Genomic DNA, 18,791 nt, shown 5'->3' with positions numbered 1-18,791 from the left:
TTCTAGCACTTATGAACTATTCTACAAAATAGAGATACACTGATCGAACACATTGTAGGTGTGGCTGATGGCCTGTGCCAGATGAAACTGCCTGGACTCTCGCTGATCCCAAGAGCAGGGGCCAGGGTCCCCGGAGGCCGTGTCCTTGCGGCCGCTGAGCGTGGGACTCGGATGTCCAGGCTCGCTCCCCAGCCAGGCAGGAACACACCCGCTCCGCCTGGTGAGGGGGCTGCTTCAGAAGTCTGCTTTTCTGCTTGGGAGGCGGGTACTGGAAGGAGGGGCCTCACTTCCCGGGAGAGATAGGGCGAGGTCCCAACTACAAAAGGCTCGCCCTCCGACCCTCCTCGCCTCTTTGCACCTTTGCGTTTCTACCGACTGCCCAACGTCTTTACCGGGAGGAAGAAGCGGGTGAAAAACAAAAGCTGCTCTTTCCACGGTCCTGCCCTTTTCTGCAGACTTGTTCCGAGGCCGAGGTGGGTTTACACTCCTGCTCCTCTGCTCTTCCTCCTTCTCCTTTTTGGTAGGTTTATCCCGGGCGTTTGGGCTTAGCAGAGGCAGTGTGGCGCTTTCTGGCGAGGCGTTTGAGGAACCCAACTGGAGGAGCGAAGGAATGGGAAGGAAGGTAAGTCTTGTTTTTGAAGAGTTAGAGATTCCACATTCCTACTCCGATGCCTGTTTTCCGCAGCTGAGTGGAGCAGCCAGCGTGACTGCCTATTGCCCAGAACATGGGCTCAATGGGGGACCCCAGAATTGGTGAACCGAAGGGAAATCCGGGGAGGCTCGCACCTTGTCACGACTAAGGATCCTTTGCTTGATACCCAAGTTGATAACCAGGTTTATGAAACAAGCCTTGTCGTTTTTGGAGCATAATTCTTGTTTTCGTTTTCTGTTTACTCCTTTGTCTCCTTGCCCTTACCCAACCCAGTTGTGAAATTCCTTGAGACGTTTTGGCAACAGCCTCTTCTCTAAGCTTTCTTACTGGAACTTTGAGATCCTCAGCTTTCTTACTCTGCGACGGCACATCAAATGGTAACAACACCGGGCTTATTTAGGAAGGACAGTAAAAACAGTTTTAGCACCTTTCGGGGGCTTGGGAAAACCTCAAATGAGCTGTAGGAGAGCAGAATTTGCCACCACCCCTCCCAAATGTCTCTTTGGCACATTATTTTAAGCTGGTTATTCTTCTAAGAAACAGCAGACAAGGGAAAAAATCCTGAAACTTAGTATGTTACTCTTTTGTAAGAAACATTTACATTTATAAGGGAAATCTCCATTTGTAAGGGTGTCTCCCTCTCTGTACCAGGAAGAGAGAGGATGACCAAATCTGCAAACTCTTGCCAGCTGGAGGAGGCAAAGACTTAAGTTTGCATAACTACCCTACCCTTGTTTACTCTGCTTTTCCTAGTAACCTCCCATAAGTGACTCTTCTCTCTCTCTCTCTCTCTTTTTTTTTTTTTTTTTAAAGCTGAGGGTGGAATTTAAATAGAGTTTGTGCCATTTTGGCAAGTTTTTAAGTTTTCCTCTCTCTCTGATGTATACATATCATTAAACATCTGTTCGATCTTCTGTTGTTAATCTGTCTCCTGTCAGTTTGATTCTTAGACCAGCCAGAAGAACCTGGAAGGGTAGAAGAAAATGTTCTCCCAGTTTTCCTTGTGTTGCAGTGGAAACAAATCTGACTAGTATTCACGAGGACGCAGGTTCAATCCCTGGCCTCACTCAGTGGGTTAAGGATCCGGAGTTTCATGAGCTGTGGTGTAGGTCACAGATGCAGCTCAGATCTGGCCTTGCTGTGGCTGTGGCTTAGGCCTGCAGCTACAGCTCCGATTAGACCCCTAGCATGGGAACTTGCATATGCTGTGGGTGCGGACCTGGAAAAGATAAAAAAACAAAACAAAATAAACAAAAAAAGAAAATGTTCTCTTCCCCAACAGAGCCAAGACCTGTCCTTAGGAACCTTATAATGTGATCATGAATGTAATCGCTAGAGACCCAAGTGACTTAATGAGCTGAATAGCAAATGGCAAACTTCCCAGAAGCAGCCACCGCTATTCAAAGAGCTACTTAACTACAAAGCTCCTCACTAGTTAGTGCACAAGGGTAAGACACTTTATTTCAAGCAACACAGGTAGAGAGAGAGTAAAATATTTTTGGAATATATGGTCGTATCCAAAGTAGTTTTCCCTTAAACCGAAACTTTTTCACTGGCACCTTTAAAATTAACTTTGATTTCCTCTAAATTACTAGTGTGGAATATGAAAGCTGTGTGGTGCACAGGGAAGTTTCTAGCCTTGGAACTGCAGATGTTCACTGAGCAAAACATGTTCTGTCTTTGGTCCTCAGTTTCCTCATCTGTAAAATAGGGGGTGACATTCTCTGATGCCCCTCTGCTTATTCTGACTGTGGGATGTTGGTAACATGACTCATATGAAAGAAGGTATGTGGGAAAGAACTATAGTTTGCCAGAGAGGATTGGGAAAATCACTCCAGGAAAAGAGGACTGACTCTGGCTCTTGAGCAGATGTGAGGATACAAGCAGGCAAAACAAGGGAAGTTGGTCAAGTTATTGCTGGAAGCTTTTGCCAGTGTGATTCATAAAGTAGATGGCCAAGAAAACAGACCCCTGTAGACTGGCGAAGCCCCTCTTTAGTTTTAATTTAATCTGTATTTGAGCAAAGAACCATCTCTGTAAACAACTGTTCTCAGAAAAACACCCTGACATGACTGGGAAAGAGCCATTCGGTACAGAGTCCAGAGTTTGTTGAAAACTGAATGTTTCATGTTTGTCTTTGGAAATTTAGGCATGTCAGCAGGACTTCGTCCCTGTCCTCCCTCAATCAATAATGTCCCCCACTTCCTGGAGGTGAAGGTATGATCCTTCTTTCCATATGGGCTTCATCCGCTTTTAACCATTACTTTTGTAACTAAATAAGTTTCCTGATTATAGACCTGAAAAGTGTTAGAATTATAAAGGAATTTAGAGATTAACACCTTCCCTCTGCCACCTAATTTTTCTTTTTCTTTTCATGGCCACACCTGCCGCATATGGAAGTTCCCGGGCTAGGGGTCCAATTGGAACTACAGCTGAGGCCCATGGATCCTTAACCCACTGAGCAAGGCCAGGAACTGAACTCACGTCCTCAGAGGGACTATGTCTCAGTCCTTAACCCACTGAGCCACAAAAGGAACTCCAGCGTCAATTATTATAATTAGTCTTAATTAAATGTATGTACTCTGTATAAAGGGAAAAGTACAGGAACACTAGAGACCTTAGAAGGAGAACCCATGCTTCCTGTGTCCATGTGCAGGGAAACCATTGGCTTGAAGCAGAGGCAGAAAAACATTTCAGGAAAAGGGAGATGGCTTTCAAGATCAAGCTGTCAGAACATTTAAAAAATACATGAGATTTTCGGGAAAGGCAGTTGATTGGCTTTTGCTGTGCTCACATACACTTGGGTTTCCAAATAGCTTGATTTGAGGAGAGAAGAGGAGCCTCACCTAACTTTGCAGTTAATACTTAACGCTTTGGGGTCCTATATTTGCAGGGAAAGATGGTAAAGTGAGTAATACACTACTTTGGGAAGATAAAACTGCACAGTTTGAAAATATTGAGTTTGGACACAATATTTAACCCTAGAACTGTGTTTTAAAAAGCAGCAGAGTAATAGTATGTTGCCCAGATCCCCATTGAAATTTATAAGGAATTAGAGGTGACACTTAGGTGTGGGCAAGTATATAGTCCTATGAGCTGGGAGACCCCCTCAGGTTTCCTGTGATGTGAAGACATGTCAACAGTGGCTTTTTCAAACAATTGGAAAGCAGAGGCCCATAAGGACCTATATGTCTTAAAAAAGAGATGTATGTCCAAAAAAAGTTTATATGTGAGCATTTTTAAAAATTGGCAGTACTTCACATCTATTAAAGTTACTGACATTCATTAATAGACTAGGTGGTCATCCCTCAATATTAGGGGGATTAATTCCAGGACCCCCCCCCCAAGTTTACCAAAATCCGATGCTCGAGTCTCTTAAATAAAATGTCATAGTATTTGTATATAATCTGTACAATCCTCCCTCCTCTTTAAATCATTTCTAGATTTCTTATAATACCTAATACAATGTTAACGCTATGTAAATAGTTGCCGGGGCACCACAAATTTTAAAAATTTGCTTTTTGGAACTTTCTGGAAATTTTTTTCAAATATTTTCTCCCCGTGGTCAATTGAATCCAAGGATGGGGAACCTGTGGATATGGAGGGTTGACTGTAATTCCTCATTATAAGTATTTTGAATAAGCGCTTAAATGAATTTTAATGAAATAGTTAAGCTTTCTCTATCTCTCTTTTTTTTTTTGTCCAAAATCTTCTTTTCTATTTCATCATAACCTCATTGTGCTACAGGGAAAAGAAAAACAGTTAGAATGAAAGCAATCATTCACTGTTCACCTAACTTGCTTTTGGCATTGTCAGCTCTTGTGGGCAGTTTGCAAAATCTCCAAAGGCTGCCAAGTGAAATCCTAGAGACAGAAAAAGGATGCCACTGTATTCAGAGGCTGAAGGCTGCCTCTCAACACTACTGCATAACTCTAAAATTAGAGGCTAGGGAGTTTCCTGATGATATAGTGCTTAGGGCTCATGCTTTTACCACTGCAGCCTAATCTGGGAACTGAGATAAAAAAAAAAAAATTTTTTTTTTTTTTTTTTAAGTGGAGGCAGGCAATGGATCCACTTTGTGAGTGGATAAAATGTCAGTGTTACATCGATGGAGGAGATAATCGATTTTACAAGTGTGTTACAAGGAACAGAAGATTGAGTGCTCACAGTCAGTCATTTGTGGACAGGTAAGGATAAAAGGCCCAGGAAATATGAGGATACTTCTAAGGATTAGTAGCTGGGAGGTTGAAGTCAGGGACAGGGTTCTAACAGCTGTCACATAACCTTCTTTGGAAGTGCTTTCCTGGTTCTGAGAAACCTACTTAGCACCCTTTCATGAAACCAAATTATATCTGCATCATGGCCCCGTGGTTAATGAACCTGAGTAGAATCCATGAGGATGCCAGTTCAATCGCTGGCCTCGCTCATCGGGTTAAGGATCCTGTGTTGCTGTGGCTGTGGTGTAGGCTAGCAGCTGCAACGCCAATTCGATCTCTTCCATATGTCTCGGGTGTAGTCCTAAAAAGCAAAAAAAAAAAAAAAAAAAAGTCAGTAAATAGTATAGTGGTACACCATCCTGCTGGGAGACCCCCATTTCACTCTGCAGGCTTCTTCCAAAGCAACTCTTGGAGCTGACATGAGGAAACCACATCTTCAGGATCCAGACCACTGCATGCGAATAATGAAATCTTGGTCCTGTCCTGGGCAAGAGTAAGAGTCATGGACATCAGAAAAAGACAACTTTGGGGCAAAGGCCATGTTTCCCAAACTTTCCCTCCTAGAACAAGTCTCTAATCCATTCAGGTGTATTAATAGTTGACCTAATCATGTCCAGGGAAGAGGTGAATGACTCTTTTTGTTCGTCCAAGAGCAGTGTCCTTAGTTTTCATGTCTCTGCCAGGATTGGGTATTTTTAGATCTAATCTCTCCACCCTATTCATCTGATCATTATATAATCAGAACCAGGAAGAGCCTCTGGGTTCACACAGCTGGAACCCATCTCCAGGAACAAACAGCTGGAACCTCTCTTCACTTGGAGGGAAACTCCCAGATTTTTGTAAGATTCTTCCTCCGGGGTAAGCTATGTATTTATATTTATACACTATTTCTAGCTGTCCATCCATTTCAATGAAACGATTTCCCACCTTTTAAAGCCTCTATACCAAAGCTCATGAATTAAGAAGAAAATGAGTTAGAATCCAAAGTTTAAAATGAAAACATTTCTTTTAGGATTTCCCATGGTGGCACAAAGGGATCAGTGGTGTCTTGGGAGTGTTGAGACACAGGTTCAATCCCTGGCTGGGCACTGTAGCTTAAGGATCCTTTGTTGCTGTAGCTGTAGCTCACGTAGCAACTGAGGCTTGGATCTGATCCCTGGCCCAGAAACTCCATATGCCAAGGGGCGGCCGAAAAAAAGAAAACAGTTCTTTTGGGATATCCTATATAGAGCTAAAGGGAAATTAGCAAGACTAGGAGCAAGTGGAGATTTAGGAGGTGTTCCTAGGTTATAATAAAATCTGCAAAGATTTGGGAAAGCCATTTGCTGCAGGGCATCTTCAGCATTGTATATGTTTCAACAAGAAAAGAAACAGCAGTTCCTGTTGTGGTGCAGCAGAAACAAATGCAACCCGTAACAGGTTCAATCCCTGGCCTCGATAAGTGGGTTAAGGTTCAGGCATTGTCATGACTTGTGGTGTGGGTCACAGATGCGGCTCAGATCCAGCATTGCTGAGCTATGGTGTAGGCCAGCGGCTGTAGCTCCAATTTGATCCCTAGCCTGGGAACCTCCATCTGTTGCAGGTGCAGCCCTTAAAAAGGGCAAAAAAGAAACAGAAGGTAAATATTTTCAGCTCTGTTTTTTCATAACTTTCTCTGCTAATTTCTTTCCTTAAGAAAGTTTTGAGTGCTCTCTAAAAACAAAGTGGAACACATTCCAAAGTCAAAAGAAAGTACAGTGGCAGGTTGAAGAGAAGAAAGAAGGCAAGAAAAAAAAGGGAGGAATACACATTGGGGTAATGCTTTCATTTGGGGGGCATATTGCCCTAGAACATATCAAAGTGTGAAGCTATATTTATGGAAATTCTAACCATAGTCACTCATCATAAACAGTTGAGTCTCTTATCGCATCCCTCTGGTACATAAAGTGACAGATCCCTTGAATACAAAATATTGCTGGCAGGGAGAGGAAGATAATGTTAATTTTTGTAAAGACTGAGAGATTGGTTTAAGACAAAGGAAAAAATTAGTCTAAAGAAGAGTTGGAACAAATTTCACTGACAGTTAAGTGCTTAGGTCTAGAAGGATATGTGTAAATGAATTTGAGCATCCTTGACCAAATGCAAGGCTCTACTCTCTTGGCCTAACAAGAGATTCACTTCTACACTGCAAATAATGTCCCTTATTTGTTTTCTCCCAATTCCATTTCACCTCTCTTGGGGGGGGGGTGGAATTGAGAACTGAATATATGAGTGAGGAAGTTTTGAGTGGGGGAGCAGGTGTTAGATAGTGGTGGCTGTGGTGTGTACTTGCTGCGATTTGGTTTCTGGATGTCTTAGGGAGTCAGGATTACAACAAGCCTGAGCAAACAGCAGAGTTGTTACAGAATGAATGTGCAAATTCTGTAAATCAGGAACAAAGACACTCCTTTACCTCCCTAGGTAAAGGGACATGAGGACCTTCAACCTCCCAAAGAGCAAGTGGCTTTTTAGGATGCAAAGCCCTGAAGTAGGTTCAGTGCAATGCCTTAACTAGAGGTGGTGTGGGCTTGGCTCACACACCAAGCCTTAAGGGATGATACTATCAGTGAGACTGGGCTCCAGGTCATCCTATCATCTCTTTCTTCCAGCTAGTGCCTTGTGTCACCAACTAAACTTATACAAACTTAGCTTTACAGTTCCCATGGTCACTGAACTTTTGCTGGTGAAACTAGAAAGGCTGTCATGAATCATGGGAACCTTCACACTTAGAGCTAGCAACTTTTATTTTTGCTTTTTAGACCCATGCCCATGGCATGTGGAGGTTCTCAGGCTAGAGGTCTAATCGGAGCTACAGGTGCTGGTCTATGCCACAGCTCAAAGCAACACCAGATCCTTAACCCACTGAGCAAAGCCAGGGATCAAACCCGAAACCTCAGGATTCCTAGTCGGATTTGTTCCTGCTGCGCCAGGCCGGGAGCTCCAAAATATAATCACCTCCTTCGAGCCGGACTCAAACCAGTGACCTAAGGATGACAGTAATTTATCACCACTACAGTCCTCCACTCTACCAGCTGAGCTATTGAAGGGTCTACTACCTTCACTTTCTATATGAACAAAGTTAGGCCTGGAAAGGAAAATGAACTCGATCATTTAAAAAATTGCTATTGTGGATCTATTGTGAGGCAGGCACTATGATTCAAGATGAATAATAGGAACTCTACCCTCCTGTAAATTTTGTACCAGTAGGAAACACTGATAAATAAACAGGTAATTGTTTGCTAAAGATCACATGAATAATGGTTTGGGAATGGCACCCATGAAATCTGATAAGAGGTCAATCTTTATTTTGTGATGTCCTTGGGGACATATCCTAAGCTTTGTGACTTTTGCTTTGACACTTGTATCTTGTGAGGTGTCTTTGGTCTTAATATCTAAAGCATAGAGTGTTTGGACAGAGACTCTAAACAGGTCTGCCAACTCACACTCTTTTTGGTCAACAGCAATATCCCCTCCCTGTGCAGTACTAGCATCTACAAGAACCCAGTTTCCTCTACAGCTTGGACGACACTGGCAACATTCCTATCCACCACTGCCACCTAACGACCCTTTTGGGTACTACCAACTCAGGTTCTACTTGCTGATTTCTGAGCTCTGGAATTCTGGCTTCTGGCAGACAGGTCTTCACTGTGTGACCTTTAGGGATCCTTCCAACCTTGAGAGCCTGTCATTTTACAATTGCCTTTGATGTTAGAAGGCGATATTTGTTCATTGCAGAGCAAGAGACTTAATTGATGAAAATTCAACAAAACTTTGTCTTTCAAAAAACTACAAAGAGAAAACCCATCCTGGAGATGCAAACATGTAACGATGTAAATATGAAGAACTCGGCAAATAGGTAGCATGGCAGCCCAGCAGCTGTGTTGCAGCAGCAGCCATGTAGGAATACTTGTTATCCTTTTAGGGGTGGCTCTTCGCTCCCGATTTTGTACCACTTTCTATCTTCCTTTTTAAAATTATTATTATTTTTTGCTTTTTAGGGCCACGCCTGTGGCATATGGAAGTTCCCAGGCTAGGGGTTGAATCAGAGCTGTAGCTGCCAGTCTATGCCACAGCCACAGCCACACCAGATCCGAGCCGAGTCTGCGACCTACACCACAGCTCAGGGCAACTCCGGACCCACTGAGCAAGGCAGGGATTGAACCCTCATCCTCATGGATATCAATTGGGTTCTAACCCACTGAGCCACAACAGGAAATCCTGTGTACCACTTTCTTGCTATTCTCCCAAGAACACACTTTTGATGCTTCTGTTACACATTGTATTTTTATGTGCTTAATGGAAATCTTTTTAGCTACTATTTATTTATTTCAGTGTTGAGAAATGACCAAAAGAATTTCTTATTGTATAATTTGGTAATTCTTAAGCAGTATACTAAATTTGTCTATAGTTACGATGAAACAGACAAGGATCAATGCCAAATGCTGATGAGAAAGCAAGATCGCTTTGCTCACCCTGTCATAGGCCTTCCATGTAACCAGAAGAACCCCAACTCCTCTTGTCTTTCTAGATTCACAGTAGTTCTCCCAGGGATGTTTAGCCTCACTGTAGGCATCACTATAGTGCTATGATTTGTGGCCTCTTTAAGGGCTACAAAAATATTTAATATGAAAATATGTTTATTGGCTTATACAAGAACAGCACAATATAAAAATTAAGAATTAATGTCCTGACAGTGTACTATTTATTTTTAAATTTAGGGTTCATGAAGATTATATTACATTTAATAATAAATTGAAGGTCAAATTTTTCTCCCATTTTAAAAATTTCTCAGTAGGTATAGTGACTGCCAAGAAATTATGGCCAATTAGAAATGAAGGTGTCCTACTGTGGCTCATGTAAAAAAACCCAACTAGTATCCATGAGGACTTGGATTCGATACCAGGCCCAGCTCAGTGGTTTTTTGTTTTTTGGGTTTTTTTTTTTTTTGTCTTTTTGCCTTTTCTTGAGCTGCTCCCACGGCATATCCGGGTTCCCAGGCTAGGGGTCGAATCGGAGCTGTAGCTGCCAGCCTACTCCAGAGCCACAGCAACTCGGGATCCGAGCCACATCTTCGACCTACACCACAGCTCATGGCAACGCTAGATCCTTAACCCACTGAGCAAGGACGGGGAACGAACCCGCAACCTCATGGTTCCTAGTTCGATTCGTTAACCCACTGCGCCACAAGAGAACTCCAAGCTCAGTGGTTTTAAGGATCCAGTGTTGCTGTGAGCTGTGGTATAGGTCGCAGACGTAGTTTGGATCCCAAGTTGCTGTGGCTGTGATATAGACCAGTGGCTGCAGATCCGATTCAACCCGTAGCCTGGGAACTTCCATATGCCTCAGGTGTGGCCATTAAAAAAAAAAAAAAAATTAAATAAGTAGTTTGCTCATGGCTCAGCAGGTTGAGAATCAAGCACTGTCACCGAAGCCCAGGAATCTCTGCATGTAAAAGAAAGAAATTAGGGGAGTTTCGTTTGTGGCTCGGCAGTAACGACCCTGACTAGTAATCATGAGGATGTGGGTTCTATCCCTGGCCTTGCTCGGTGGGTTAAGTATCTGGTGTTACCATGAGCTATGGTGTGGGTTGAAGACCTGGTTCAGATCCTGTGCTGTGGTGTAGGCCAGCAGATGAATCTCCGATTTGACCCCTAGCCTGGGAAATTCCATTTGCCTCGGATTTGGCCCTAAAAAAGATAGAGAGATTGAATGAGTCACTCAGGGACGAGCAATTTGAAAAACAAAATTATAAAAATCAGTTTCCAATTTATAGTGGAAAGATTGTTATTGTTGGATGTGAGATCATTCATGTATATTTGGTATAATGTAGAGCAGGACTACGATGGTTTAAAAGCTTTGTTCTTCCAGATTTTCTCCAAAGAACTGAAGGTATAGTAAGAAACTACCTGCTGAAAACACCAAATGTCTTTCAATTCTCAGCTCTTCGAGTTTCATAAGAAATAAAGTCTGAGTGGCTCATGAGAAATTTGTTTTCCGTTTTGTTATAATCTATGGCTGTTTAATTCTCTTTCATTGAGTTAAAATTGTGCCCCAGGAGAAAGCATAGTATTTACCCTTTGGGAGTGTCTTTGACACACCACTCCTGGGAGGTGTGAATTCTAGTTTGAGTTGACAGCTCTTGAGAGATGAGAGCAGCTCTTCCTCGTTTCTTCTTTTAAGGAAGTTGTTAAGAAATCATTACAGCAAATCATAAGGCCTTTGATTTGAGGAAGGCCTTATATTTATTTGTTTGTTTAATCACATAGCAATACCATTTGCCTGTTGTAAACAGTCTATGCATGTATGCAAGGGAAACTGGAAAATATTCTCTGAGAATTATCCAAATTATTCCCAAGGCAAAAAGCTCCTTAGAATAAGCTTCAATTCCTCTTCCTCCAGTCCTCTATAGGAGTTGCCCCTGGACCCACTCCCCAGCATTACGTGGACCCTTCCATGCTCCTCCCTGTTCTTTCTAAGCAGGATGTAATAATTCCACCTCTGGCCAAGAACCACCTACTTCATGGGGACTTCGGTCTGCTTCCTTTCGTGCAGATTGAAACTGCTCTCACTGTTCTCTTCACAGTTAACTGAGTGATTGATAGATACGTGGAATCTGTTCTCTGATTACCCTCTTCCCTGGGTTCAAGTTTCTCTAAAAGTCCTCTTCTTCAGATCTCTCCCCTCCTATCTAACTCAGTCTCATCTCAACAAATTGCTGCTCCCATCCCTTCCCCATGGATGCTACATCCTCTATTAGGGAGGAATTTGGTGTGTCTTAATGGTCTTTGGGTTCCAGGACCTCACACAGTGGCTGGTACCCAGTAGGGGTTTGTGTAAAGTTTGTTATTAAATTAGTTAATAGTTTGGTCTCTCTAGTGACCAGCTCCCATCCAGGAGCCTCCAGGAACCCACCAATTGCCTCATTAGAACCAAAGATGCTCCAAGTGCGCTCATCTTTAGGAATTTATAGATGTTTCAGAAGCCCTGTGCTGGGAACTGGGGGCAGAGACCAATATGTCTTTCTTTTCTTTTCTTTTGATTTGCTGGAATATAGTTGACTTACAAAATTGTGTTAATTTCAGGCATATAGTAGGGTGAATCAGTTATGTGTATACATGTATCCATTTCTTTTCAGTTTCTTTTCCCATACATGTTATTTCACAGTATTGAGTGGATTTCCCTCTGCTACATACAATAGGTCCTGTCACCTGTCTATTTTATGTATAGTAGAGTGTATATATCCATCTCAACTCCCTAATTTATCCCTCCCCCCACATTTCCCCTTTGGTAAACATAAATTTGGTTTCAAAAATAAATAAATAAGGGAGTTGCCTTTGTGACTCAGTGGTTAACAAACCTAGCTAAGATCCATGAGGATGCGAGTTCAATCCCTGGCCTTGCTCAGTGGATAAAGGATCCGTCATTGCTATGAGCTGTGGTGTAGGTCACAGATGAGGCTCGGATCTGGTGTTGCTGTGGCTGTGGCATAGGGCAGCAGCTACAGCTCTGATTTGACCCCTAGCCTGGGAACTTCCTTATGCCACAGATGCAGCCCTAAAAAGCAAAATAAATAAATAAAATTTTAAAAATAATAAAATAAATAAGTACATTAGTTAATAAATGAATTAAAGAATGTGAATGGATTTTGTAATGCTGCAACTGATAGGTAAATTCTCAGTGACCCTAAGGGCTAAAAAGAGTGATTGGGACTGTATGTCGTGTTTAGGAAACTTGTAAATAGACATTCCGAAAGAATTGATTGACGAGACACATGAGACTAATGAGGAAAGGAAAAAAAAGATATATTTAGATGCTGGAGGATACCTGATTCATAATGCTCTGCCAGAGAGAAAAGTCCCTGACCCTTTAGACGCCTTGGGCCATGCTGTTCAGTGCCCCTACCATTTCTCCTTTTGCCCTTGGCAGGAGCCTTTGTTGGAAGAGATGGTGATATTGCTGGGCCCCCTGCTGTTGGTCTTCATGCTGGGTCTGGGTCTGGCCCCGCTGAGCCTGGCTAAGGATGAAGACAGGTACACACACTTCCTGACCCAGCACTACGATGCCAAACCAAAGGGCCGGGATGGCAGATACTGTGAAAGCATAATGAAGCAACGAGGCCTGACCAGACCCTGCAAAGAGGTCAACACCTTTATTCATGGCACGAGGAATGATATCAAGGCCATCTGTAATGATAAGAATGGAGAGCCTTACAACAATTTCAGAAGAAGCAAGTCTCCTTTCCAAATTACCACTTGCAAGCATAAGGGAGGGTCCAACCGGCCTCCATGTGGGTACAGGGCCACAGCAGGGTTCAGAACCATAGCTGTTGCCTGTGAAAATGGCTTGCCTGTCCACTTTGATGAGTCCTTTATCATTACAAGCCAGTAGCCCAGATCTGGCTCTGCTCTTCTTTCCTTGCTTTGGATCCCCCAGACACCCCCACACGCCTACTCCAGCCCCCGCCACCAGCCTTCCACCGAATAGTGGTGGCAAGATTCATTGCCAGTGGTCTAGAAAATAAGGTGTCTGATCTTTCATTTTCTGTTCTACAATATGTTCAATAAATAAAAACATGTCTGAAAGCAGTAAGAATCAAAGTTTTCTTTGATTCTTGGCCTATCATTCTTTCCACGTTTTCTCTATTCAGCTGCCGCCGCCTGAGTGTTAGATGGAATAGAAACGCCTTTTTCCTTATCAGTGAGGTCCTTATCAGGCATTAGGGAGGGGGACTTTACCTTTCTGTGAAGGTAAAACTGTTAAATTCCAGGGCTCAAGGCCACTAAGCATAACTTTTAGGAGGAGCAAATTGTTTTACTGTCACCTAATAAGACAATATTACTTTTATAAATGCTCAGCCTTAGGAAGAAGAGTTTTGGACTAAATACTAACAAATTAATGATACACACACACATTTGTAATCCTGCATGAATACCAAAATCCATTCAGGGTAACTACCTCTTACCTTAAGCAGAAAGTAATCTGATAATACTTTGAATGGAATTCTCCCAGGATGTTCTCATATTTCTCTTTAATCTTTTATCAGTTGATGTCCGGCAACTCAGAGTTCTTAAGGAGGTCATAGAAAGATTCCAAGCTTATCCTTTATCCTTTTTCTACTGGATATGTTTTCAAGCAAATATAAACTTGGATTAACAGACAGTCTCTGTAAAATATGCATAAGTTCAGTGAGTAAGTTTCTGTTACCTAATTTCCTCAATCGGTACCTGGATATTTTATTTAGAAAGTAGTTAATAGATTACAGTTATACATCACTAGTTTTGCCATCTTATGAGTGAATATAACGATCACAGTATTTCCCATGGTGGTCTCTCCTGCTGCCTACATGCTCTAAAATAGGCCAAAAAACCCTGGTTCCTCAATAACTAGGTTATAGACCAGTGTCCAGGTGCCAGAAAGAGCCTAGCCTCGCTGAAAGTATTCAATTTACAGAGGAAGGAAAGGGTGGAGAAATAGTTTACGAGTTCACACTCAGAACATGAATATCTGTCTTGAGTTAATTTATTTCAAAAGTGAAAATAACGTCATTTCTTTCCTAAAGAGAGAGAAGAGTTTCCCAAACCTCTTTTATTAGAACATTTGTCTTACTAGAAAATCAAAAAACCTTTAAGGAGCAAAAAAGTCCCAGAGTTTGGTAGACTATTTAGATCCTTTTTTCAGGTTCTCCAACCTCATCTCCCTAATATGAGGCAAAGGGGCTTCCATACAGTCTATTGCCTACTTAAAGTCTTAATGTGGACAGACAAATAACACTTTTCCAGGAATTCCTGGGGCAATGGGATTGGGGGTGCTTCCCCACCTGCTGAAGGAACTAGCTGCTGGGTAGCCAGCCAATTGGTAGAACTAGCCAATCCTAGTATTTTGGCTCTTGGTCTTTTTCACAACCAAATGTTGTTCCAAATGAAATGTTGAGTCACAGGCAAGTCATTTAATCTCAGGAAAATCATTTGAGGAATTGAAATCCTAATATGCTGTGCTTTGTTGACTTTGCAAGGAAAAGAGAAGAAAAGCCCCTAAAAGCCAAGTCCTTTGAAGAATTGTGAAATGAAAGGAAAAAAATTCCATGTGCTTTGGAGAGGAAACATTTGTCTAGGGAGACACAGCATAAATTCTATTTGAGATATTGTAGCCTAAAAACAGCTTTCTAACACTCTCTGACATAAACGACAGCAACATCTTCTCAGATCCACCTCTTGGAGTAATGACAATAAAAACAGAAATAAACAAATGGGACCTAATCAAGGTTTCTGCACAGCAAAGGAAACTCTAAACAAAACGAAAAGACAATCCACAGAATGGGAGAAAATCTTTGCAAATGAATCAACTGACAAGGGATTAATCTCCAAAATTTACAAACACCTTCTGCAGCTCCATACCAAAAAAACAAACAACCCCATCAAAAAATGGGCAGATCTAAACAAACAGTTCTCCAAAGAAGACATAGAGATGGCCAAAAAACACATGAAAAGATGTTCAACATCACTCATTATTAGAGAAATGCAAATCAAAACCACGATGAGGTACCACCTTACACCAGCCAGAATGGCCATCATCCAAAAGTCTACAAACAGTAAGTGCTGGAGAAGGTGTGGAGAAAAAGGAACCCTAGTACACTGTTGGTGGCATTGTAAATTGGTGCAACCACTGTGGAAAACGATACAGAGAGTCCTCAGAAAACTAAACATAGAACTACCATTGGATCCAGCAATCCCACTCCTGGGCATCTATCCAGAGAAAACCATGACTCGCAAAGACACATGTACTCCGATGTTCATTGCAGCACTGTTTGCAATAGCCAAGACATGGAAACAACCTAAATGTCCATCAACAGAGGAGTGGATCAAGAAGAGGTGGTACATATACACAATGGAATATTACTCAGCCATTAAAAGGAAAAAATACTGGCATTTTTAGCAACATGGGTGGACCTAGAAATTATCATGCTAGGTGAAGTCAGCCACACAGTGAGACACCAACATCAAATGCTTTCACTGACATGTGGAATCTGAAAAAAGGACAGACGGAACTTCTTTGTAGAACAGATGCCAACTCACAGACATTGAAAAACTTATGGTCTCTGAAGGAGACAGTTTGGGGGGTGGGGGAATGTGCCTGGGCTATGGGATGGAAATCCTGTGATATTGGATTGTTATGATCATTATACAACTACAGATGTGATAAATTCATGAGTAATAAAAAAAATGCAATAACAAAAAAACAAAACAGCTTTCTAGGGAGTTCCCTGATGGCTTAGAAGTTAAGGATCTGGTGTTGTCATTGCTATGGCCAGGGAATTCCACAGGCTGTGGATAGGGCCCAAAGGGGTGGGGGTGGGGCACCAGCCTTCTAATCTCTTGGGAATACAAGTATCTACAAAATAAGGGAAGTGTGTCAATACTACATGCATTCGGTGTAATCATTATTTTATCCAACTGGAGGGAACAAAGGAAACCAAGAAAAAAGGAAATTGTAAAAATGATAATTGCCAGAGTTCCCGTTGTGGCTCAGGGCAAACGAATCCGACTAGGAACCATGAGGTTGAGGGTTCGACCCTTGGCTTCTCTCAGTGGGTTAAGGATCTGGTGTTGCCATGAGCTGTGGTGTAGGTCACAGACGTGGCTCCGATCCTGTGTTGCTGTGGTTGTGGTGTAGGCCGGCAGGTGCTGCTCCAATTAGACCCCAGCCTAGGAACCTCCATATCCTGCAGATGCAGCCCACAAAAGACAAAAAAAAACTGCCAGTGTTTACTGAACACTTAACATAAGCTAGGCACTGTGATGAGCACTTTACATTGATTTTATCGTTTATATCATTTAGTCCTCACGACATTCCTAAGAGATAGATATTATTATGCTCATTTTTATTTATAAGCAAATATGCTGAGAGAGGTTAAGTAATTTCCCCAAGGTCACACAGTGTGACAGAAATAGGTTTTGGGGATCACAGTATCAAAAAAAAGTTCTTACTGAGATTTGATGTGGGTGGGGCAGTGGAGAAAGCCTTCGGGGCAAGCTCTGACCCAAAAGGATTTGTTGGGATGATTTGCAAGTTGTTTCATTTTCTGTTGTAAGAACCTTGAGATGCACCCATTGGCCTTCTGTTCCTGATATTTTTCCATGTCTTGTTATGTTAGTCAGTTAGTGTGACTGAGGCCATGGGTTTGCTCTTGTATGAATAGTTTCAGTCTTCTCTGTAGCTAGTTATCTTGCTAAATCATATTGTTGGTCACAGGGGTTCCCACTGTGGCACAGTGGTTAGCGAAACTGACTAGGTACCATGAGGTTGTGGTTCGATCCCTGCCCTCGCCCTGTAGGTTAAGGATCCGGTGTTGCCGTGGGCTGTGGTGTAGGCCGTAGATGCGGGCTCGGATCCTGCGTTGCTGTGGCTCTGGCGTAGGCCGGTGGCTGCAGCTCCGATTCAACCCCTAGTCTGGGAACCTCCACATGCTGAAGGTATGGCCCAAGAAAAGACAAAAAAAAAAAAAAACGAAAACATATTGTTGGTCACAAAGAAGGAGGATGGTAGGAATTAGACAGAACTGTGCAAAATTAGATTTAGGAAAAACAACCCAAAATACATTATCATGATGAAGCTCTTAACCAAGTGCTAAGTGTACTTTCACACGTTGTATCCAGTGGCCCTGGGTGAGCAGTAAATCAGGCATCATTTCTTCCTGTCACCCTGTGTCCCACAAGTCTTTTACTTCCCTCCCTATTAAGTCCACATCTGGTATCTACAGCTGCAGGCACAGGAATATGACGTAGAACTTTGTATCTTTCTATGAATAGGCAAAAGGTGGCATTTAAAAGCGTGTTAGTTACGTTTGATCCTGGTCATTATCATAAGGCTAGGCAGAAAGAGAAATAAAGTACAGGTCCCTCGTCAGCTGTTTCAGTCACTCACACAATGTGCTCTGCCATCATGAAGCAGCATCTTTGAAAACAAAGGACAGTAGTAACCATACACATCAAACTAGGAGTTCATCTGGGGCCAACTCTGGACTGCACGTGTAGAAAATGGGCCCGTCTGACTCTCCAAAAATTGTCCTTGATGCTTTGGGTTGCTCACTTCCTGTCAAATCAGCAATGGTCTTTTCTGTCTCTTGGTTTCTCCCTAGGCACCTCCAAGGTAGTGATGGCTCTCCAGAGGACCCATGTGTTACTTCTGCTCTTGCTGCTGACCCTGCTGGGGCTGGGGCTGGTACAGCCCTCCTATGGCCAGGATCGCATGTACCAACGATTCCTGCGGCAACACGTGGACCCTGATGCGACAGGTGGCAATGATGCCTACTGCAACTTGATGATGCAAAGACGGAAGATGACTTCACATTATTGCAAGCGCTTCAACACTTTCATTCATGAAGACATTTGGAACATTCGTAGTATCTGCAGCACCTCCAATATTCAGTGCAAGAATGGCCAGATGAACTGCCATGAGGGCGTGGTGAAGGTCACAGACTGCAGGGAGACAGGAAGTTCCAGGGCTCCCAACTGCAGATACCGGGCCATGGCCAGCACTAGACGGGTTGTCATTGCCTGTGAGGGTAATCCAGAGGTGCCTGTGCACTTTGACAAATAGGTGCTCCCCAGCAGGGGTTATGGCCCAGCAACTGGCCTTTAACTTGCTCCTAAAACAGCAATGAGTAATGCCTTTGAGCTGTCCCAGGCTCTGCCTCCTCTGCTTTTTTTATATATAACCCATTCTGTTAAATATATAGCATGAAAGAGAAAGATGAGACAAACTTATAATGAGTCTGGGCTTTTACATAATAAGATTCCTTTTATTAGTCAGCTTAGCTCTCACATTGTATCCTCTGGAACTTAGTCATTACCTAGCACTTTCAGAATTTCAAGGTGTTTTTATCTAAGTTACCTCATTTGAATACC

At 42.6% G+C, this 18,791-nt stretch overlaps 2 protein-coding genes across 4 annotated transcripts; both read left to right on the top strand.

Moving 5' to 3' along the window:
• Positions 1 to 141: 141 nt before the first annotated feature.
• ANG (angiogenin) lies at positions 142 to 13,472 on the top strand. Of its 3 annotated transcripts, XM_021098367.2 has the most exons (3): positions 142 to 220; positions 525 to 622; positions 12,814 to 13,472. In XM_021098367.2, exons 1-3 carry the CDS (start codon positions 172 to 174, stop codon positions 13,273 to 13,275), a joined length of 609 nt encoding a protein of 202 aa, XP_020954026.1. In that variant the 5' UTR covers positions 142 to 171; the 3' UTR covers positions 13,276 to 13,472. The 3 variants fall into 3 exon arrangements, with proteins under 3 accessions (XP_020954026.1, XP_084822954.1, NP_001038038.1); XM_084966828.1 differs by lacking the exons at positions 142 to 220; positions 525 to 622 and adding an exon at positions 295 to 473; NM_001044573.2 differs by lacking the exons at positions 142 to 220; positions 525 to 622 and having other exon boundaries at positions 12,812 to 13,276.
• A 4,549-nt stretch (positions 13,473 to 18,021) lies between these two features.
• RNASE4 (ribonuclease A family member 4) lies at positions 18,022 to 18,670 on the top strand (the record flags this gene model as incomplete). The annotated part of the gene is given in 1 exon segment (NM_213936.2): positions 18,022 to 18,670. A coding segment is annotated over 1 exon segment (444 nt). The 5' UTR covers positions 18,022 to 18,039.
• Between the last annotated feature and the right edge of the window lie 121 nt (positions 18,671 to 18,791).

Source organism: Sus scrofa, chromosome 7 (genome assembly GCF_054392235.1).
Source record: "Sus scrofa isolate SSC_HxYL_T2T_F1_AM1 chromosome 7, Sscrofa_HxYL_maternal_Yorkshire_Landrace_v2.0, whole genome shotgun sequence".
Classification (NCBI taxonomy): domain Eukaryota; kingdom Metazoa; phylum Chordata; class Mammalia; order Artiodactyla; family Suidae; genus Sus; species Sus scrofa.
Note: the sequence above shows the minus strand (reverse complement) of the source record. Positions and strands in the feature narration are given on the sequence as shown.